The sequence below is a fragment of the Hipposideros armiger genome, unplaced genomic scaffold (genome assembly GCF_001890085.2).
Source record: "Hipposideros armiger isolate ML-2016 unplaced genomic scaffold, ASM189008v1 scaffold_67, whole genome shotgun sequence".
Lineage (NCBI taxonomy): Eukaryota > Metazoa > Chordata > Mammalia > Chiroptera > Hipposideridae > Hipposideros > Hipposideros armiger.
Window position 1 is genome coordinate 3,429,367 of NW_017731417.1, and position 23,308 is coordinate 3,452,674.

Sequence of the window (23,308 nt, forward strand, 5' to 3'; positions counted from 1 at the left end):
GAACAGAAAGCTGAAGCACACAAAACAAACGATTGAACTAAAGTTAGTCAGATGAACAGAAGTCCAGAACCCAGATATAACACAGGGACTCCAGGCACAATGTTCCCCATTATCTTCCACACAAGGGAAAGAAAACAAAATTCTCCTGAAAAAATTACTCCATTAACATTGCCCTAAAAATCCTTTAACATTTTTAATCAAATAGTGTGTTTATAATATTCCAATTTTTATCTAAATATATGAACTCGTCTGTGGTTAGGAAAGATTCCATTGGCAGGTGGCACAGGAACAGAAAATGACAACAAAACTAACACAGTGTGCTAACCATGTACTGGGCAGTACACGAGTGAAACCATTTTATCCTCACAACAACCTTACAGCAATTATTATTGCTTATTGTCCTGATGAGGATCCTGAGCAGCACAGAGAAGCTGAGGAACTTGCCTGAAGATCCACAGCTAAGAGGTGGCAAGCGCAGGGTCCCAAAACAATGGCAGTCGCTTTGCAGCTGTGCTCTGCTGCCTCTCACAGCTTAAGTTAGGGAAAGCCAAGGTCAGCTCCCTCGCTGAAGAGTCACTTCCCTTCGGGAAGCAAACCACAGTAGCATCACAGAACATGCCCACTATTAGGGAGACTCAGAGAGTGGGGCTGCCTCAGAACCACGATTCGGTGGTCCCAGGTGACAAAAAAAAACACTGGCCAAAATACCCCGAACCGTCCTAAAAAGTTCTCCCCCAATTTTATTCCTGCTGGTGAATGAAGTTAAGAGCCGGCACTAAAAAATAAAATGCCAAAAGGTCCTGGCAAACAGAAGTTTCTTCATCTAGAATGGCTGGGAAATGAGGGGAAAACCACTGAATGACTGACTGCCTCTGCAGGCAGAACACATAAATATAGGAACAGATCATGTGTGATTTTCCACGTAAGAGGGCTGCCTACTCAGAAAGCTAAAGCACGATTTACCTAAGCTTGTCCCAGTCTTGTACTTCTTTCAGATTCTATTTCCTTAAAACTTCTGTTTTCAATTTAGCGTAATTCTTAAAAGTCATTTAAGTGCAATTAAAAAAAAAAAAAGGCCAAGCAGGTATCTTCTGCACAGTACCCATTATCTTGTCTCATAAAAACCCTTGAACTTCCACCAAGCCCAGTGGTCACTTACAGAAGGTCATTTTTCCCAGACTTCACATACATCTACATATAAAAGATTTATGAAAAAAGTGACTTCCAGTCTGTACATTATAAAATAACAAAAACTAACAAGACTTTGGTAGTCCCTCTTTGTTTTAATCTTTACGGAAACAGGGAACACATAAAATTGATGGGAAACCAGTCTGGTCATTTTCCGAGCCTCCCAGGATGTCTAATCATTTCAAACAATCTCGCAGGATACGTCTCTGGGTCTGAAGGGGGAAATAATCAACGTCAAGCCTCGAGCCTCGGTTAGAACTCCAGAAAACCCTGCTAGAAGCGGAGATGGCTAAGGGCTATTGTTACGAGTAAAAATAAGTGACATTTGCCAAGAATCCTGGGCTAAGTGCCTTTATTGACATGATCTTTTATAATCCCCACAAGAACTCCATGAAGTAGGAACTATTATTATGCGCCTTTTTACAGATGGAAAATTGAGGCTGAGGAATGAAGGAACTTAGTCAAGAGCAGAGCCCAAAGACAGCAACCCGAAACAGACAGTGACGCACAGCGCCTGGGCCCTCCTGCCTCCAGCTTCCTCAGCCTGAGGGGTGAGCTCGGGGTCTCTCGCTCATTCATTCTCTGCTCAGGTGGCCCTCTTGTCAGCTGTTGGTCTCCATTTTCCCACACCACAGGCAGGGAACTGGCTGATGGGAGAAACCATCCCAGAGGGTCTCAGGGAATACATGACCTGCTAGCCACTGAGGGAAAGGCGCCCAAACCCCGATGTCCACTATACTGGCATCTAGTCCACGCAAGTACAAATGAAGGTTGGCCCATTTTGCAAAGAAGAATGGGAATAATTAGTCCCTTCAGGGCACTGAGGGTGTTAACAGATGCATGCTGTCATTTCTGATCAGAGGATGTTAAAATGTTTCCCAAACACTAACCTGTTTTCACAAGGGGCCATAATCAGCACCATATTCTCCTTAGCATTACAGAGTATAAGTAAAGCTTTGTACCCAGAGGCAGAGAGGCTGAAGGTTTTCCAGGGGTTGATCACAGTTCTCTACGATCTGATTTGAAATGTTAACAAATTATCAACTGGAAGGAACACGTGGTCCTCACTTACCCTTTCTATCTCTTGCAGGTACAGGAGTGCAATGTCCCCTGCTTTCTCGTAACAGGTGATGACATCCTGCTCCCGGTCCACGTGGAGATTACTGGTAGAAGAGGAAATAGGCAACTTCTCTAAACAAAGTCCTAAAAGGAATCAAACACAAAAGCTGGGTGAGTTGCCCCTCTTGAGTTTTAATTTTCAAAATATTGCTCTAGAGGGCCAGAAAATGGTCCCAGGATATCACAATCAGAGAAGCAGACTGTCCTCTGCCCTCTCTCTTTAAGGACGAAGTGGAACATCAAAATGGAGCGCCAAAGAGTATGCGTAAGTTATAGACTAATATACACAAAGCACCATTTGATTTTGATATCCAGGTTGAGAACTTGATCAGGTACTTTACCATGGCCCCATTCGGACCTAACAGAGCTTCTCAAAATATTAGGCCCCAAGGTCCTCAAAGAAATTTTAAAGCTAAGTAGAGCTAGGCTCACAGCACAATACTACCTAAAGAATGTCTATCCCAAAATGTATACTTAACCAATTGAACATAAAACATTTTTTAAATGCTCCCAGGAGGCTCAGTTACTAGGAAAATCTTCCAACTCTCAGCCTTAGAGTTGGGAGTAACATTTACACCACAGGCCACCTCTCAGTTCTAAGCTAAGAAAATACCAGAACTTTGCTTTGTGGGCACTTCTTTGAAGGTGGAGGAGAGGCTCTGCCAAAAGAGATTTCAGGGCTGGGACATATGAAAGCATGAAAGGCTAAAAAAATAACTGCTGAGGGCCGGCCGAGTGGCGCGATGGTTAAGAACTCGCTTGGGACGCCAGAGGGCCCCGGTTCGGATCCCACATATGAGGGCCAGTGACACTGCCCTCCACAGCTAAGATGCTGAACAACAGCTCAACCTGGAGCTGGGCTGCTGTGAGTCGCCGGCGATGGCGTAGGCTGCAGCCCCTGTGGCAGTGGGTTGCCATGGGCTATCATATGTAGCCAGCAGCCAGCGTGAGCGGCCATCCAGAAGCCGGTGACAGATGCGCCTCGCCTGGGAAGAGCGCAATGATGGTGCCAACTTGGGCCAGTGAAGCAACGTCCTCCACAACTAGACTGAAGAACAAAACGACAGCAACTTGTCTGTTCCCCTTCCCCCAATTCCCCAGCACTGTTCCCATCCCCCCAATTCCCCAATAAAAATCTTAAAAAAAACAAAACAAAAAACCACTTATAAAAATAAAATAAAATAAAATAACTGCTGAGAGGAGCAGCTGTATCCTGAACCCAGCACCAACCTGCGCCCCTGCCCTGGGCACCAGCCGGTGGGGAGGGTCCCCAGTTCCTCTTCACACAGTAGGGCTGCTGCTGTGTCAAGTGCCCTGGGTGGGCCTGTATACACACACCCCACACATTCCACTCCACGTAGAAGTGTGAGGTTTGCTACAAACAGAAACTGGGTCACAGTTGGAAGGGACCAGAGAAATACCCTGGAAAACCCGCTCATTCTACAGGTGAAGAAGCTGAGGTCTGCCATGGCAAAGCAAGGGACTTGCTCCAAATTGAACAGGCAGTTAACAGCAAAACAGAAATCAGAACCCAGGTCTTTGGCAGCTCTGATTTTCAGAGTGGACACCACTCCAGAGAGGGAATCAGACACACTCAACACCAGAGAATGACCCAGAGCCTCATGTGCATCATTTGGAGAATGGCTTCATCCAAGTTGCTCTTCAATAGCAACCATCGCTCCAGGCTGGGGAAAGCCACGGGAGATGGCAGTACTGCGTGGGAAGGGGGAGAAACCACTTCTGTCCACAAGGCGCCAACGGCTAAGGACAGCGCAGCTGGGAGCTCAGAGGTCACCACTGTGTCACAGGAGGGGGAGCTCGGCCAAAGACTTGACATGTTTAATAGGTTTATTGATGTAAAATTGGCATGTAACAAACCACATTCATTCAGTGTTTCACCATGATGTGGTTCTGTTGCTGTTGTTTTTATTTATTTTGTTTTTTTATCAACTGAATTCCATAGTTTACGTTAGGGTTCACTCTTCGTGTTGTGCAGTTCTATGAGTGTTTGGTCATGTCAAGTATCCACCATTACTGCACTGTGAGCAATAGATTCACTGCCCTAAAAAAATGTCCCCTGCTTCACCAATTCATCCCTACGCCCCTCCTCCCAAACCCCTGAACTAATCGTTTTACTGTCGCTACAGTTTTGCCTTAATTATACAGTATGTTAACTTTTCAGACTGGCTTCTTTCACTGAGCAATGCCCACTTAAGATCCCATGTCTTTCTGTGGCCTGATAGCTCATTTCCTTTGTTTGTTAAATAATATTCCATCTACCCATTAATCTATTCAAAGGCATCTCCGTTGCTTCCAAGTTTTTGGCATTTATGATTAAAACTGCTATAAACTTTCATGGGCAGGTCTTTGTGTGAACATAGCTTTCAACTCAACTGGGTCAATACCAAGAAGCGCAATTGCTGGGATTGTATGATAAGAATACGCTTGTAAGAAATAGCTAGACAAATATATTTTATTTACAAATAGACTGTATTGTTGCGAGGTCTCTAAGTCCTCGATGACCATCTGTCTCTTTGTTCGATCATTTATTGAAACAGGGGCATTGAAGTCTCAAGCTTAACTGTCAGTGGTTCCTGTCAGGGTTTCGCTTACCACAGTCTATTTTAAATGATATTACACCATTTCGCGTATAGTGTAACTCCTTTACAAGTATATATTTCCATTTCCCTCTTTCCAGTCTTTATTCTCCTATTATATACATTTTACACAAGTTTATAGGACCCACCCTACATGATTATTTTTGTTGAAATAGTTACATACCTTTTAAAGACATTTAAATCATAAGGAAAAACTCACGGCGTCCCCAATATAATTCTGGTTTCCAATGCTCCTCATTGCTCTGTGTAGATTCATATTTCCTTCTGGTATCATTTTCTTTCTACCTAAAGGATTCCTTTAATATTTCCCACAGTGCAGTTCAGCTGATGATGCTTTCAGCCATTGTATGTGTGGAAAAGGCTTTGTTTTGCCTTCATGTTTGAGAGATATTTTCATTGAGTGTGGAATTCAGGGTTAACGGTTTACTTCCTCTGTCCCCCTGGCTCCCGCCATCTGTAAAGGTGTCACTCTGCTCTATTCTCACTTGCATCGTTTTGGACAATAAATCTGCCATCATCCTTATGTTTGTTCATCCGTGCGTACTGTGTCTTTTCTTCTGGCTGCTTTTAAGATTTTTCTACTGGTTGTGAGCAATTTGGATTATGAAGTGCTTTGGTTTCGTTTTCTCCATGTTTCTTGTGCTTGGGCTTCACTAAGCTTTCTGGATCTAAGGGTTTATAGTTTTCATAAAATTTGAAAAATACTCAGCCATTATTTCTTCAAAATTTTTTGTTACTCTCCTCCTTCCTTAGCAGACTCCAATTACACACATATTAGGCCACCTGAAGTTATACCTCATGCTCTTTCCACTTAAAAAAAAAAAGAATTTCTCTCTGTTTAATTTTGGATAGTTTCTATTGCTATGTCTTCAAGTTCGCTAATCTTTTCTTCAATGTCTAATCTGTCTTAATCACATCCAGTGTATTTTTCATCTCAGACATTGTTGTTTTTATCTCTGGGAATTTGATTTGAGTCTATTTTTAGCTTCTATGCCTCTACTAAACTTTTTGAACATAAGGAATATAGTTATAACTTTTTTGATGTCCCTCCTGTCCTAGGTGCTAAATATTCAGCCAAAGTTGTTTATGCAGTTGAGAAAAAAATTTTTAAATATCGAAACAATAAAATAAGTAAATCACTAAGCAGCCTCTCCAGTGGAACTCTGTTACAACCTCTTGAAATTTTCTTTGAAGGTAAATACAAGATACACTGAACAAATTCACCATTTATAGAACACCTCCAGAAACACTCAAAAGCAAGCACTTGATTGGAGTTCCTGAAATGTGAGACTCAATTGTGCAAAATTAAAACCATCAGCAAACAACAAAACGAGATAAATTGTTTCATAATCTGCCTTCTGCTGTATGAAAAGCAACCAAACAATGTGCAAGTTGGTAATAGGGATTTAATATAAGGAAAACAAATTCTCCAATGTGTCAAAGGCCCAGAAAAAATGGATCTACCCTTTGGCACTTGGTACCACTACAGGCTGGACTCTGTGACCACTAATACTCATGAAGGTGACCAAGGCCCTCAGGGACCTGCCAAACCCACTGAATCAAAGAAAAGCCAAACCCAGCTCAATACAGTTTGGCTATCATCTGTATTTTGAGTTCCACAATATTGAGACCCAGTCACCGAGGGCTCCGACTCAGCAGGACTGTCTCCTCTCGGTGTCACTCAGGGCAGGAGGGTCTTTATGGTAAATGTTGTTCCTTTCCGTCTCCCAAATGCTATGACATCCATTCCATGTGCCACCGGGCACATCTCAGAGCAAGAGCGGAGTTTTGATTTACCACAGTGAATCCATGGCTGTACAGCTCAGTTCCAGAATATCTAGCTCTCTGTCAAAAGCTGCTTACAGGACCTCTGGAATGGACTGTAACATTTCAAGTGTCTGGGATCAGAGCAACACTGTCTGAGAAGCAGAATCCCGAGGTCACAGCCCAAATTGGCCCTCTTTACAATGTCAGATGATGCCTTGTCAGTTTGGAAAGCTTTCATCAATAATGTTTTCACTTTCTTTTTTCCAGAGAAATGCATGTCAAAAAGAAAGTGAAAAAAAAAATTGGATAAATAACTGGAGTGACAGGAATACGAAATGAAATACATTTCAGTAAGATCTGTATGTACAAAAATCAAAACTGTGTACAAAAAGAGTAGCAATTCAGTGCTTCCTGACCAATCATCAAGGCCATGTTCAAAGCATGGGTGAAAAAAGTGGCTGATCACGTGCGGTGATTGAAACAATGCTGAGGAGCCACTGGACCCAAAATTTATATCCCAGCCACAGGAGGGAATTCCTGCAGACAGACTCACTTCTGAAAGGTCCTTTCTATGATGGGTAACACATTTTAAATACATTAATGACAAGAAAATCATTTAGATCATACTTGACTGCTTTTGAAGCTCTTCCACGTGCGCTAACCTATTTGGTCCTGTTTAGTAGGTACTATCTTCCTTCCAGCGTTGTGGGGAAAAAAAGAGTCAGGAAAGTTACGTGACCTGCCTAAGGTCTGTGAGGGGCCAGAGCTGGAAAGTACAAGGAGCCAGGGGTTGGGACAAATGTATCCTGCCCTGAGTGATACTCTGAGAGGAGACAGCGCTGCTGAGTCAGAGGCAGGGTGGAGTGTCAGAAGCAAAGCTACTCTGCAGATGCCAGCAGGCCAGTGGGGCCTCACAGCTGGGAGGGGCGCTAGACAGCTCAAGGCTCAGCCTTGGGATTGCTCTCTGGAGGTGTGACTTCCAGAACATAAAACAGCACGCTGAACCCCACCCTTTGTTTCCTTTCCCATCAAGGTCTCATCATCTCTGAAAGGAAGCGCCACATTATTTCCCCAAAGGCCACCCATTCATGGAGGTTTGGCTGAGGGAGTGGAGAGCTACACATCTCAGTGCCCCCAAATCCAGTGATCACTGAGGGGTTAATACCCCAAATTCTTCCAGGCTCCCTCAGCTAGAAGACTGATGTAAGATGGAACAGTAATGATAAAGGTTCACTTATCAAAGCCCTACCCAGCACCCAGCACTTTGCCTGGGGTTGACATGCACCACTTATAATCCCACAGTCATCCTGCAAGGAAGGTGTTAACAGTGTCTTATAGATAAGATTGAACTTAGAGCTCCACAGCTAGTACATGATAAAGCCAAGTTTGGCGCCCTGGTCTATCTGACTACAGAAGCCTGCTCACAATATCCTGTGTCTCACTGAGTCTCTGAAAACAAATTCAGTGTCTGGTAACAGCAGTGACAATAAAAATGAGTTTCAAATTGGAAAGACACAGAAATCAAAGTCCAGGGCCCTAGGGCAGCGATGTTTCCTTCCACCAGAGCTGCATCACCCCAGGCGATTCCCTGGATCCCTGGGCCTCCACTCCTCATCTGTGTCCTGAAGGACTGAACTACTGGGATACCATCTTGAGCTCTATAATTTTCAAAGGCTAACAGTCAAAACAAATATTTGGATTTTTTAAAACACATTGAAATGAACAGAGAATTACTTTCGTATAAAGTTACACAACACAATAAAAGCCTATAAAATATAATTATGTGAACTGTGTACTATAACATCAGGCACTGTTTTCCCCTTTTTTTAACCGCATCTCTGGGAGCCAAGCCCAGGACAGGTACACCCTGAAGCTTTGCTGTAACATGACCCACAGGGGCGTTTATAGCTGGAAGGACCAGAAAAACTTTATTATAATATCATGTCTCCAATAACCTAGTTCTGTGGTATGGACTTCAAAGATAGTAAGACAATTTGCAGGGATCTCAATTTCTAAAGCTGAAAAGAAACTCAGAAAAAGAGATTTAAGATCCTCAAAGCAAAGTCCAGGCAAAGGCAGCCCCAGGTTGCTGGTCCTGAGTTCTCACCTCTAGAATGGCCGCACTCCCACGGTGTCAGATATACTCAACTCAGTGGGAAGACAAGCCCCTGAGCAAGCGTAAAGAGGAGACAGCTGATGGAAACCACCAGATGCTGGGGCGGGGGAGGGAGGCTGGCCTAGCTCTGCTGTGAGGTCCAGATCAGTCCTGAGGTTCTGATTCCTGGTGGTCTCTGGGCTGGAAGCCGTTGTTGGCCCCTTCTGAGTGCTTTTAGAAATTGCTCTCTTCTTCCCAGAGTCCCCATATTCTTCTTAGGATGTGTGCATGTACACACACACACACACACACACACACACACACACACACATGCACGCACGCGTGCGCGCGCGCGCACTCACACACACATGTCACTCATAAAAGAAGAGGATGCCAGGCCCTGAATTAGACATTCACCTGCTAGAGCAGATGATCTTTCAATGTCCCTTCCATAATTCTGTGAGCAAATGAGATGCTCATTCAACCTGAAAGACTCACTAAATGAGTTTGCAATTTGAAATTATGCTCTTTAAGTCTCTGCTTAGTAACCACACAATAGTCATAACAACATGTAGTGAGTGCTAGCTACATGCCAGACACTGTTCTGAGTTTGATATGATTTTTCTAACCTTCAGAAGAACGAGGGAGGACTTACTGTCATCCCTGAGTTAGAGATGAGGGAACTGGGGCTCTGAGCTGTTAAGTGACTCACCCAAGATTACACAACTCGTAGGTGGCAGAGCTAGAACTCCAACCAGATTCTCTGACTCCCAAGTTCTTGCTCTTAGCCTTACACTCTTTCGTATCTCTGATTTGTCTGTCTTTATATGTAAAGCATGCTAGGTAGTAGTAAGAATGTGGGCTCTGGAGCCAAGTCCCTAATCCACAGCTGACTTTATATGTAAAATGCTATGTGCTTAGTACCTGGCACATAAGAAGGACTCAAAAAACTGTAACTGTCACGATTATGCTTCACATCGCTATGCTCTACATAGGTAACAGTAGCCTGGAAGGCCTCCAAGTGGGAGCATTTTATTCATTTGGCCTATTATTTATACATATATTAATAAAAGTTTTATTGAGATATTGAGCATATACCACAAAATTCACCCGCTTAAAGTGTACAGTTCAGTGATTTGAGTATAGTCACAGAGCTGTGAAACCATCACCACTAGCTAATTCCAAAATATGTTCATTGCCCCCAGAAAGAAACCCCATACCCATTAGTAGTTATTCCCATGCCACCCTCCCCCCAGAGCCTGGCCACCACTACTCCACTTTCTGTCTCTATGGATTTGCTTATTCTGGTCATTTCATATCAATGTAATCAAACAATATGCAGCCTATTGTATCTGGCTTTCTTTCAAAACTTGAGGTGAAATTCACATAACATAAAATTAACTATTTTAAAGTAAATACTTCAGTGGCATTTAGTACACTCAAAAAATGAGCTCGGACAATTAAGTTCGTGAACTCATCCTAGAAAAAGTGCTCCATATCTCACTGCTAAATATCGCTACGGTCACCTTCGAAGTACTCCCCTAGGCAAGCTATGCACCAATGCCAGCACGTGGTCCACCCTTGAAAGCAATTCTGGAACTTTTTTTCTGGAATAGCCATCAGAGCTGTCATTGTATTACCCTTAATGTCCTGAATGTCATCAAATTGTCTTCCTTTCAATATTTCCTTTATCTTCAGGTAAGAAAAGAAGTCACTGGGGGCCAGATCAGGTGAGTAGGGAGGTTGTTCCAATACAGTTATTTGTTTACTAGCTAAAAATTCCTCACAGACAGTGTCGTGTGAGCTGGTGCATTGTTGTGATGCAAGAGCCATGAATTGTTGGCAAAAAGTTCAGGTCATCTAATTTTTTCACGCAGCCTTTTCAGCACTTCCAATAGTAAACTTGGTTAACTGTCCAGTTGGTACAAATTAATATGAATAATCCCTCTGATGTCCAAAAAGGTTAGCAACGTCATTGCAACAAGTTCCCGAACTTAATTGTTAGACCTCATATTGTACAACCTTTGTCTCTATCTAGTTCCAAACACTCCATCCCGTTTTATTGCTGAATACCATTCCATTGTAAGGATGTAATACATTCTATTTATCCATTTTTCAGTTGATAAACATTTGAGTTGTTGAAACTTTTTGGATATTATGAAGAATGTTGCTATGAACGTCTATGTACTGGTTTTTGTACGGACATATACTATGAGGTATGATTGAAAAATATAAGGAATGCTGCTGCCGAGTGTCATTCAACAGAAAGACAGGGATCTTCAATATGGGGAGCAGCACATCAAACCTCAGTAACAGTGTGTGACAAGTTTCAACTTGTTCAGTGCAGTCAGTCGGGTGTGAGCTACGGTTGAGAGGTGTGTTTTAAAGTGTGCCGTAAATCATGGATCACAAACAACGCATTAACATGAAATGGGCAAACGGTTTCATCCTCTATCACAACAATGCTCCGTGTCACAAATTGCTTCTGGTACGGCAATTTCTGTCAAATAAAAACATAATGGTGTGTCCTCACCCACCTTATTCACTGGATCTGGCACCGTGCAACTTCTGGCTCTTCTCCAAAGTCAAAATGACCATGAAAGGAAAACGTTTTGAATCGATTTGGGACATCGAGGCAGCCACAACAGTGCAACTAATGACACTCATGAAAGAAGACTTCCAGAACTGCTTCAAAAAGTGGCAAGAACAATGGAATAAGTGTGTCTGAAGTGAGGGGGAGTATTTTGAGGGGGATTAATGGCAATGTGTCTTTCACTCTAATAAATTTTGTTTAAACATTCACTGTATCTTTTGATCACACCTCGTTTGTATACCTAGAATGGAAGGCCATGTGGTAATCCTATGTTTTATTACTTTTAATCTTTGTGCTAAAAATCACGTCTACTGTGTAACTGTCAAACTGCTGGGTAAAATATTAAGAAGTGAACATATGAGGGCTTCTGAGTAGACAGGCCTGGATTCAAACCCTTCCTTCTCCGCTTGCTGGCTCTGTGACTCTGAGCAAGCTACTCAGCACCTCAGAGCCTCTGTTTCTTCAAGCAAGTGAGAATAACAGCATTTGCTCCGAATGATTATTAAGAGGCTTAGCTGAGTGTCTGACTTACAACAAGTATGTAATTGATAAATAATAACTACTGTTAGTAAGCACCTTTCCTGAGGCAATAACAATCCTCCTTAATTTTTTTGAGGGGTACCTGAAAAATACAGAAAAGCATGGAGAAAATAAGAATCACCCATATTCCCACCACTCTAAATTAAGCACAGTTAACATTGCAGCACAGACCCTCAACCTTAATTATACATAATGCCATGTAAACTTTGGCCTTGGTTCTAGTTCCTTTCCCAAAGAACAGTGGACTCATCGCCCAAGGGGATCCCTACAATGTAAAGCGTAGCCCCTGGATGCCTCAACTACAGCAAGGAATGAGAACTGCCAGTGAACTTCATTCGACAAATTCTCACTGAGCACCACCTGTGTGTAGTGCTCTGGCGAGGACTGGGCTTCACAGAGCACCTGGTCTCCTTCGAGAAGTTCCACCTCTAGGGGAATGGAGGAGAAAGACATTTTCAAAACAATGTAAAAAGTACATGACTGAGACAGACATGGTATCATAGAAGAACTGAGAACGAGCACCTCAGTGGAGCTTCACCAAAGGCTCCAGCCCACAAGCTTTCTTCGGACTCTCTGAGTCTCTGCTTGCTTCCAAAAAGAGAACCAATGAGGAGTCTATTAACACGGCCAATATTAAATATGAATATGGGTCAGTGGCAATAAAAGGGCTCTTACTCTTCTTACACCATCTAAATATAAACAGAAAGCTTTGACTAGCAACCTGAGATGAGTAGCTAGATGCACTACAGCATCTAGCCTCCCACCATTTGCAGACTTGTTAAATCTGGATGGGAAGAGATCAGAGTCCAGATAAACAGCTAGCACAAGGCTTACACAGCAGATCTCCACCAGGCCCAGGGCTTCACAGCTCCTCCCACTCGCAATACCCCGACGCCTACATTTTCTGGGGTTTGCACATGGCAAAAGCACTTCGCAAGGCCTCCCCTGGCCCCACCTCTCCCACCCTTTCCCCTCCACTCATGGACTTGCCTATAAAACTTTTTTCACTACACCTGAAGGAATCTCAGGACTTTAAAAAAATGAAAAGCAGCTTTTCAAGGGAAAAAAAACAAAACAAAACTGGATCCCCTATCTTCCCGCCTCTCCTCATTTTGCAGAGGAGGGAATTCAAGCTCAGAGAAGGTTCGTGATTTGCCCAAGGTCATATGGGAATATTGGCAGAGACAACCCTGAGCCCTGATCCAATGAGCTAACTACCACAGCAGGTCCCTGCAATTGGGACACAGCCCCCAACAGAGTGAAGAATTTCTCTGCCAGGGAGGAAGCATTGCCAGTGGTTACTTGTCTGTCTTGCTCCAGGAAACCTAGAAGGTCATGGCCATTAGCAAATATTCAGTTCGTAAAGGTCAGGATTAGATTTGGCCACTTCAAGACCTGAACATTAATCTACTAAGAAATACGCCACGAAAATCTTCCTTGGGCCTCTACAGCCCTTATTACCAGGGTTTTTTCCATCTCTGTAAAACAGGGAAGCACGTTGTCAACTCCTGTTAAAGCTCCACTACCGGGATACATACTTGTACATCCCTTCTCTTTTCAAGTGGTCAGTGCACTGCATATTTTAATGTCCTGAACGCTGTCAACTCCTGTGGGAGTCTCTGTAAATGTCTCGGAGAACAATAAACGCGCACATCGCCGAGGTTCAGCTCCAGGCCTAATTAAGAGCCCGCCAGGCCCGCGTGTAAACGCCTACGGAAGGCACGGCTTTCTAGAAACTGCCCAGGACTCCCTTAGGAGGCTCACCGATCCAAGGTTAATAAAGACAGCTGGCAAAGTTCGCCCTTCTTCTCCGATCCCTGACCTCCCCTGGAATCTCTGAATGATCCAAATTTCTGGACCTGCAACGCGCGAGTACGCCCGGAGGAGGCGGGCACCCTAGACTGGCGGGAGCCGGCGGGCGGGCTGCCGCGCCCTGGGGCAGCTCCGCGCATGCGCGAGCGCCCCTTTAAGGATGAAGCTCCTGCGACCCCTGGTGGAAGCCGCCGGCACTCCAGGGGCGACCTCGGAGGGCTGCCCTCTGGTTGGTGTGGCCCCAGACAGAGATGTCCCTCCTTCTGTGGAATTCCGGTTTTCGAACGTGCCCAGGGTACTGAAGAACACTACTGTTTAAATAAGAAGGCTGAGTGCTGTCTATGTTGTTCAAGGAGAAGTTTTCCAAGACGCTTGCGACGTCCACACTGGTTCTGGGAGCCACCCAACACAAACCAAGGCACCTCACAGCATCCCAAGGTCAGCCTAGCCTCTTTCAGTCTGGCCGCAGCAGTCTCTGCACCTGGGAGTTCCTACAAATATGACACGCCAGCCTCAATCTATGAAGCAAGCACTTGATGACAAAGGAGAAGAAGAACCCGGGCTGAAACAGGGGATCCACCCTTCACTTCTCTTAAATGGGGAGCCTATCCGTCTCCCTCTCACGGGGTTGATGTGAGGGTTAAGGGCGTTAGGGAGCGAGTGCTTAGGATTTTTTTTTAATACTGTAGTTATTATTAATAATTTACTACTATTATTCCGGAACCTGGCACAAGAGTAGGAGCTCAACAAACCTGAGCTCTTCTCCATGTGCTGTGAGGCTGTGGTGTGCCCTGCAGGGCAGCTGCAGACCTCTGCCTGGTTCACCGGTCAAGGTACTGTGCAGGCAGACCCAACCCCGGCTCAGCACAGCCTGCTGCTCTGCATCCGTCCCCAACGTGACTGGGGGACAGCCAGGAGAGCCAGCTCTGACACCCTCCTTCACAGAACAATCTGTGCTCTGCTCCCGCCCCCAGCGAGCTCTGAGCTTTCCAAATATGGATACTTTTCTCATTCCCGAAGCATCAGGAACATTTGGGGGAAGAAAGTGAACACCAGACATGGTTTGGAAGTGCTGGATGCCAAGTGATAGTGGCAGAATGAGCACTGGACTAGGAGTCACGAGTTCTGGCTCTAAAATATTAGATGGGAATCTGGACTAGGTGATCTTTTAGAACCTGGCCAGCTTTGTATGAGTCTGCACCCCAAGGAGATCCTAGACGTAAGGACCCAAATCCTAAAAGTGAAAAACACGGCAGCCAGCACACAGTGCAGGGGAGAAAACTACATTAAGGAGTCACTGGCTATCAAAGAAAATGAGCCATGGAAATGGACTCTTCAGAGCCAAACAACGTGAAAGACAGTCCACAAATTGGGATGACCCAACCTGACGCTGAGTGCGGGTCGAAGAGGAGTTAGAAACAAGATTATTTGTTTCATATCAGCCCCCAAACAGAATCTGTTTTTATCTAAAATGGAGTGGATTTCAGAATCCACTGAAAACACTGTACTTTTGCCTAAGCACCTTGCGTGTTACCCAGATACAGTTTATCTTGACAGCATGCTCCTGGAAGCCAGGGACACAGGATTAAGGAACCATCCGTCACAAGCATCACTGTCCCTGCTGCAAATGCGGAGGCACAAAGCAAGCAGCTTAAATGTGACACAGCCCCAGAGTCCAGCCCAGAGCACCCACATACTTGCTGACTTAATAAGTTAATTATACAATCTAGTTTGAGAGAGGCAACTGGCAGATGTGAAATAATTCAACAAAAACAAAATGCCAAATGGATAGTGTTAACTATAAGAAGAGGTGGAACAGAAGGAGAGATTGATGTGGACAACAGAGCTGGAGAGGTTGTCACCGAGGTGTCACGAGGGTGGAAGAGGACTCCCAAGTTATAGGGAAGAGACAAGCAGAGGTGGGGAATGGGCCCAGTAGGCACAAGGGTAGGTGAGCGGGCAGGCCGGCAGGCAGCCTGGGGCAGAGTGTGGGTGGCACCGGGCAGGACATGGCCTCCAAAACCTGGAAAAATGCATGCCCATGCCAACACTTGTTGTGGTTAGCAGGAGGACTCATCAGGAACCCGAGCTTCAACAATAAGGAAAAAGATGATTTGGGGGGGTGAGGGTGGGGAGAGGGGTCTACTCGTGATACCTCAGTGTGGATTTTTCCACGGTACATTAAACCTCAGACTGACTTGGCCTGACATGCAAGCCACTGTCTGCCAATTGCCTTCATTCACCACATTTCCCCTTAACCTACTTAAGAATATAAATCGGCCACAAATGTACAAATGCTCACATGATTTAGGCCCTGTAAACCACAGGGGAAAGCCCGTTGTCATCTGCGTCCCTCCTCCCCTTTGTTACCCCAGAGCCCCCGGCAGGCACCCTGCCTGCAGGTAGAGGTCGCCTGTTATATGTCGGGGCCTCACTGGACGCCAGGCTCAGTCTTTACCCTCCTCACTCTCTGTGGTCCTCTGAGTGAGCTTCAGAAACTTTTGGGTTGTAACCAAATCTATACACAGTCAACTCCTGAATCCTGACCAACTACAAACCACTAGCCTAGAGACCCCTCAGCTAAGCAGCAGCCCCAGAACTGGGATGGTTTCCTGCACATGCCCCCTTGTGGTCAGAGAGGTATCACCACGTTCAACTCCAAGCCAGTTATCTTCCCAAACCCTCCAAGGAAAATTGGCTCCTCCTCCTGCACGCCTTACTGTGGTTTAACTACCTCATTACCTGCCCAATGAGCTAAGCTAAAAACCTCACAGTCATCTTGATTCCTCCTCAGCCACCTTCCCACACCAACTCCCCAACACACACACTGTCTCCACGGCTTACTGCAGTCCAGGCTTTTGCAATATCTGTCAGGCTCCAGCTAGGATAAATCTCTCTAGGTCTTTCCAATAAGGAGAATTTAACATACATAATTGTATACATATAGGATAAAACAGATGGGAAGCCAAAGAGGATGGTGTGGCACCCAGAATTCGGCAACCGCAGGAGGCCATTGGAAAGAACAGAGGAGTTACAAGAGTCCAGAAGCTGGAGCCACGGGGTGAGAGACAGAACCCAGCAGCAGCTCCCCAGTGGGAGCCAAAACCACAGAGGGAGGGCTTGTCTGACCGAAGGTGGAGCAAATGAAGAGACGCAATTGCTGTCTGAGGTGCTGCCGAGGCAGAGAAAGAAAGAGCCTGGCTTCTCTCTCCTCTTGCTCTCTAATTTCCTGCCAGTGCTTCCTGTTGGCCAAACCCAGGCAGAAACTTACTGATTTGGGCACCTCAGAAACAGCCTGCAGAACAATGGAGGGGAAAGGCCAAAAGCCAGCTCACCTCTCCAACCAGTCTCCTTCCCCATAATCTTTAATTCCTTCTAATCTATTCTCCACACTGTGCAGAAAGATCTTTCTTGCTCGTAAACTTAATTAAGCCATTCTTCCTACTTAAAACCTGGCAGTGGCTAGCAGTTCCCCAGCAGGAAAAAAAATAGGACTCATGTACCAGGCTGACTTTGTGGATCCATTGGAAATATAGGAAGTGCTGCTTCCTTGACTATACCAAGTTTATAACATGACTGAGCTGCTACTTAAGGTATTACTGTAGAGGAAATAGACTATTCCACCCTAAAACTAGTAACTTGCGAAAGATCATGCCTTTCTGACCAGGATTGTCTGCCATGATCGAGAGGCTCAGTGCTCCAGTGGAAGAAAGGTGACATGTAGAAGAAAGTGGGAGCAAGTAAAGGCTATTTGTGTTTTTAGTAAAGCCTATTAAAATCTATTAAAGCAATAAAGTAACAAGAGATTGAATTAGTAAACAAAAAACTTCTTATGAAGAAAAACCCAGGCTCAGATGGCTTACTGGTGAATTCTACCAAATGTTTAAAGAAGAATTAACACCAATCCTTCATAAACTCTTCCTAAAAGAAAAGGAGGGAACATTTCACAACTCACTCTCTGACACCAGTATTACCTTGATACCCAAACCAGACAAAGACATCACAAGAAAATTACACCAATATCTATTATAGATGTAAATATCTAAATATCGAATATAGATGTAAAAATCCTCAACAAAATATTAGCGCACCAAACGTAGCAACCTATAAAAAGGATTCTGTACCATGACCAAGTGGAATTTATCCCAGGAATGCAAGGCTGGCTTAACATATGAAAAATCAATCAATGTAATACACCATATTAGAAAAATAAAGCACAAAAATGACATTATTATCTCAGCAGAAAAAGCATTTAGCAAAATCTAACACCCTTTCATGATAAAAGCACTCAACAAACCAGACATAGAGAACTCCAACCCAATAAAGGCCATTTATGAAAAACCCATAGCTAACGTCATACTTACTGATGAAAGATTGAAAGCTTTTCCCCTAAGACAAAGATCTCTGCTGTGATCACTTCTATTCTACCTTGTACTGGAGGTTCTAGCCAATGCAATTCCGCAACAAAAAGAAATAAAAGATTGGAAAGGGAAGAATAAAACTATCCTATTTACAGATGACATGATCTTGTATATAGAAAACCCTAAAGAATCCACAGAAAATTACTGGAGCTAATAAATGAGTTCAGCATGGTTATTTGGATAAAAGATCGATATACAAAAATCAGTTGTATTTTCTATACACTAGCAATGAACAATTTAAAAATAAAATTAAGAAAACAATTTCATTATGATAGCATAAAAAAAATACTTAGGAATAAATTTAACCAAAGGAATGTAAGACTTATACACTGAAAACTACAAAACATTTTTGAAAGAAATTAAAAAAGACATCCCATGTTCATGAGTTGGAAGACCTAATATTGTTAAGATGGCAATACTCCCCAAATTGTCTACAAATTCAACAAAATCCTTATCAAATTCCCAGCAAGTTTTGGGATTTTTGTTTTTGTTTTTGTTATTTTTTTTCAGTAATTGCCATTTAGTCTTAAAATTTATATGGACATGTAAGGGACCCATAAAAGCCAAAACAATCATCTAAAAAAAGAACAAATTTGGAGGACTCACACTTCCCAATTTCAAAATGTATTACAAAGCTACAGTAATAAAAGCAGTGTAGTATTAGCATACGGACAGACACACAGACCAATGGAACAGAATTGAGAGTCCAGAAATAAACCCTTATATTCATGCTCAATTGATTCCAACAAGACAATTCAATGGGAGAAAAATAGTGGTTCTGAGAAATGGTGCTATAACAACTGGCTATCCATGTGCAAAAGAATGCAGCTAGACCCCTACCTCACACTATATACAAAAATTAATTCAAAGTAGATCATAGATCTAAATGTAAGAGTTAAAACTATAAAACTCTTAAAAGAAAATGTAGAAGTAAATCTTTGTGACCGTCTTCATTAGGCAATGGTTTCTTAGATATAACACCAAAAGCACAAAAGCAACAAAAGAAAAAATAGATAAACTAAACTAAATTTTGATTAAAATTTAAAACTTCTGTGTTTTAAAGGACATCATCAAGGGCCGGCCGAGTGGTGCGCTGGTTGGGAGTTGGCTTGGGACGCCAGAGGGCCCTGGTTCGGATCCCACATATGAGGGCCAGTGACATTGCCCTCCACAGCTAAGATGCTGAACAACAGCTCGACCTGGAGCTGGTCTGCCGAGAGTCGCTGGTGACAACGAGGGCTGCAGTGGGGCTGCCGTGAGCTGTCATCCAATGGCGGGCAAGTGACTGCCTCGCCCGGGAAGAGTGCAATGATGGTACCAACATGGGCCAGTGAGGCGACGTCCTCCATAACTAGACTGAAGGACAAAGGACAGCAACTTGTCTGTTCCCCTTCCCTGATTCCTCAATAAAAATATTTTTAAAAAATAATAAAAATAAAGGACATCATCAAGAAAGCAAAAAGACAACCCATAGAATGGGAGAAAATATTTTAAAACCACATATCTGTAAAGGGGTTTGTATCTAGTATCTAGAATACATAAAAAACCATTACAACTCAATAATAAAGACAAATTGCCCAATTAAAAAATGGGCACAAGATCTGAATAGACATTTCTCCAAAGAAGACATACATATTGCCAATAAGCACATAAAAACTGTTCAACATCATTATTGATTAGGGAAACACAAATAAAAACCACAATGACAGACCACTTCACACATACTGGAATGGCTGTAGTCAAAAGGACAGATAATAAGGTGTTGACAAGGATGTGGAAAACTTAGAATCATCAGCCATCCGAATAGTGCAGTGCTTTAGAAAACAGTTTGTTCCTTAATAAGTTAAATACATAATTATCACAAGACCCAGTAATTCCACTCCTAAGCACACATCCAAGAGAAATGAAAACATATATCCACTCCACATTTTGTACACAGATGTTCACAGCAGCATTACTGACAATAGACAAGAAGTGGAAACAACCCCATGTCCATCGGTGGATGCATGCGTCAGCAAAACGTACAGAATGTGGTCTATCCATCCAGTGGAACATTATTCCGCCACAAAAAAGGGATGATACAAGTTGCAACCCGTGAAAGCAAAGATGCCAGACCAAAAACATCGTTATCATAGGATTCCATTTATTCAACATGTCCACAATAGGCAATGGTAGAGACAGAAAGTAGATTAGTAGTTAGCTAGGGCTGGGAGGCATTAATCAGGTAATGGGAAACGACTGTTAATTGGTACAGGGTTCTTTCTGGGTTGATGAAAACGCTCTAAACTCCATTGTGTTGATGGTCACACAACTCGGAATATACGAAAAACCACTCAACTGTACACTGTAAGATGTTGTATTTTATGGTATGTGAATATCTCAATACAGCTGTTTTAAAAAAGCTATAGAGCATATTTGTAATATTAAAAACTGAAACAACACAGATGTTCCATGGTTAGCTGGTTCAAAAATATCCATGAGGCACATGACTATGCAGTCATTAAATACCTAATGACATGGAACAATAATTGCACATACACATATACACAGTGAAAAAAGTAGAATATAAAATAGTATACAGAGAATAATCCTACCTATGTATAAAATATTATGTAAGTATATGTTTATATATTTATAAATGTTAGATATTTAAAGATATGTATATCTTTAAAAGTGGTTAACTACTTTGAGTGGCAGTATGTGACTGATTTTATTTTCTGCTTTATATTTTTCTTTTTTTTTTATTGGGGGAGGGGAACAGTGTTGGGGAATTGGGGAAGGGGAACTGCCAAGTTGTCGTCCTTCAGTCTTAGTTGTGGAGGGCGCAGCTAGCTCAGCTCCAAGTCCAGTCGTCATCCAGACACCCGACGGCAGCTCATGGCCGCTCAGCTCAAGGTGCCATGTTCAATCTTAGTTGGGGGCGGGGCGCAGTCCCCCATCCCCTGCAGGAGTTGAATCCGCAACCTTGTTGGAAGCACATGCTCTCAACAGCTGAGCCACCCTGCCACCTGTTGGCAGCTCAGCAGCAGCTCAGCTCAGGCACAGCTCACTGGCCCATGTGGGAATCGAATTGGCGACGCTGTTGCTCAGAGCTCGCACTCTTAACCAATTGAACCACTCAGCCGGCCACCATATGTTTTTCTTTATTTTCCAAACACCTTACACTCAACAAACAACTGAAGAATAAATGTTCCCTTTCAGGTCAAGGTGATTCTATTCAGTGTTGGCCCGAATGAAAGGCGGCAGGAAAGCACCAGGTGCAGTGTTCTGCAGGGCCGTCTGGAAATACCTCTCTTTCCACCCAGAAGCTCCACTTCTGGTAACTCCTCCTAAGAAATCACTGAGAAAGCACAAAGCCCAGGCCGGGAGCGTAGTCGTCACAGCCTTAGGTATAAAAGTGAAAAGCTGAAAACAACCTACATGTCTAAAAATAGAGGTGTTTTAGTTCAATATATTATAGCTTATGGTACAATGAAATGCCATACAGCTGCTGAAATGTTGCACAAATGTATCTTTTGTCACAGATCTGTGTAGTGAAGTGGAAAGAGCAGGTCGCAAAGCAGTATATGTGGTATAATCTTATTTTTATTAAAAAAATTCATACATGTGAGTATAGAGAAATACACTAAAATGTTAGCAGAGGTTCCTGGCGGCTGTGTTCCTGAGTGACTTCTCCCCATGGACTGTCAGCAGAACTGATGTGGGTTACCTCCACTCACCCCAGACATTCTCCTTTCCCCTTTCCCACTGCAACATTCCAGCGGCCCAGCGGCAGTCACACAGATGTGCACTGCACCCTCGGAGATGGGGGAGGAACAGTAACCTTGGAGGACACAGCTGCCGCCCCCCCACCCCCCTAGCCTTGACCAGCTGGACTATCACAGGACTGAGACAGGACTTCCCTCCTATTGGAGCCAGTGCATTTTGGTCCCTTTCGGACCACAGGGTACATACCATGGCACTTATAAAGGCCATCTCTAGGAAGGCAAGCTACTTCCAACTCCCACTGCCCTAGCTGCAGTAAATCTAAGTTCCAAATGCCCGGTAGATCAAAGTTCCCAAATAGATCCCAAAACAGCAGCCATGTGTCCGCTGTTTCCAAGCCTCCCCATTTGGGAAAAGAACATCTGTGGCCACTCGATGTCCTAGAGACTTCACTTGATATCTCAATCTGTATCCCACAGCAACGATCTCTACTCACTTGATTAACCCAATACTTCCGGAAGCTAAAGCGTTTCTCCATTTCTTCTATTCCCATTCTCTGTTACTCCACTTAGGTTTAAGAGATAGGAGGAAGGCCTTACGCACAACTTTCGGGAAAGACCCATGTCAGGTGCGTTATGGTGTGACGTCAGCACGCTCTTACAGGTATTCCCCATAACTGGCAGGAATGACTGAACCATCGAAATATGTTCTCCATAGACAATGAAAACCCATCTGACCGTGACGGGCTAGGAGCAAAGACACCCAGAACCACCCGAATTACATGATGGGCATCTCAGCAGAAAGCCGAGCAAGGGAACTTGTATCAGTTTCGTTCACTAATTGAGCACTAGTCATGTGCCGACACTGTGCTAAGTTCTGAGGATGGCAAACAGACAAAACAAAGAGTTCTTCCTTTCGAGGAACTCACTGACTAGCAGGGGTGTCTGATAATGGTACAGTTAATTCTAAGATGCTTTTCACATAATTCTGACCTACTGTGCTACGATGGTACTAAATATGGTTGATTCTGAATAGGTGAGTCCCAGGGAGTTTCAGAGAAGACAGGACATGTTGAGCTTGAAGGACAGAACTTATCGGAAGAAACCTGGGCAAGGGCAAGAGGTGAAGGTTGAAGAACAAGGGGAGTGGGCTGAGAAGAGGGGGATAGGCACGAATCTATTAGAATGTTCTCTACTGACCTGAATGCTTTCTGAGGAAACCTCACCTGACCCCAAGCGAGCTCTGATCCACATGCCAGTAGAGCAGCGTGGTTAAGAACATGGGCTCTGGAGTTGAACACTCTTCAGGCTGAGTCCCCCTGCTGCCACTCAGTAGGAGAGCACAAGCTCTGGAAGCAGACTCTGAGGTCAGGTTCTGGCTCTACCACTTCCCAGCACCTTGAGCAGTTTATCTAACCTCCCTGTGCCTCAGTGTTCTCATCTGTAAAATG

The 23,308-nt window shown here is 43.8% G+C and overlaps 1 protein-coding gene across 4 annotated transcripts in view; it reads right to left on the reverse strand.

Annotated features, from left to right (window-relative positions):
• LOC109382665 (tetratricopeptide repeat protein 7B-like) overlaps positions 1-23,308 on the reverse strand; it is a 102,882-nt gene that overhangs the window by 55,995 nt on the left and 23,579 nt on the right. For all 4 annotated transcript variants that reach the window (XM_019642335.1, XM_019642331.1, XM_019642332.1 and 1 more), the window contains exon 4: positions 2,261-2,391. In XM_019642335.1, the coding sequence (XP_019497880.1) occupies positions 2,261-2,391 (131 nt within the window). The remainder of the gene's footprint in view (positions 1-2,260; positions 2,392-23,308) is intronic.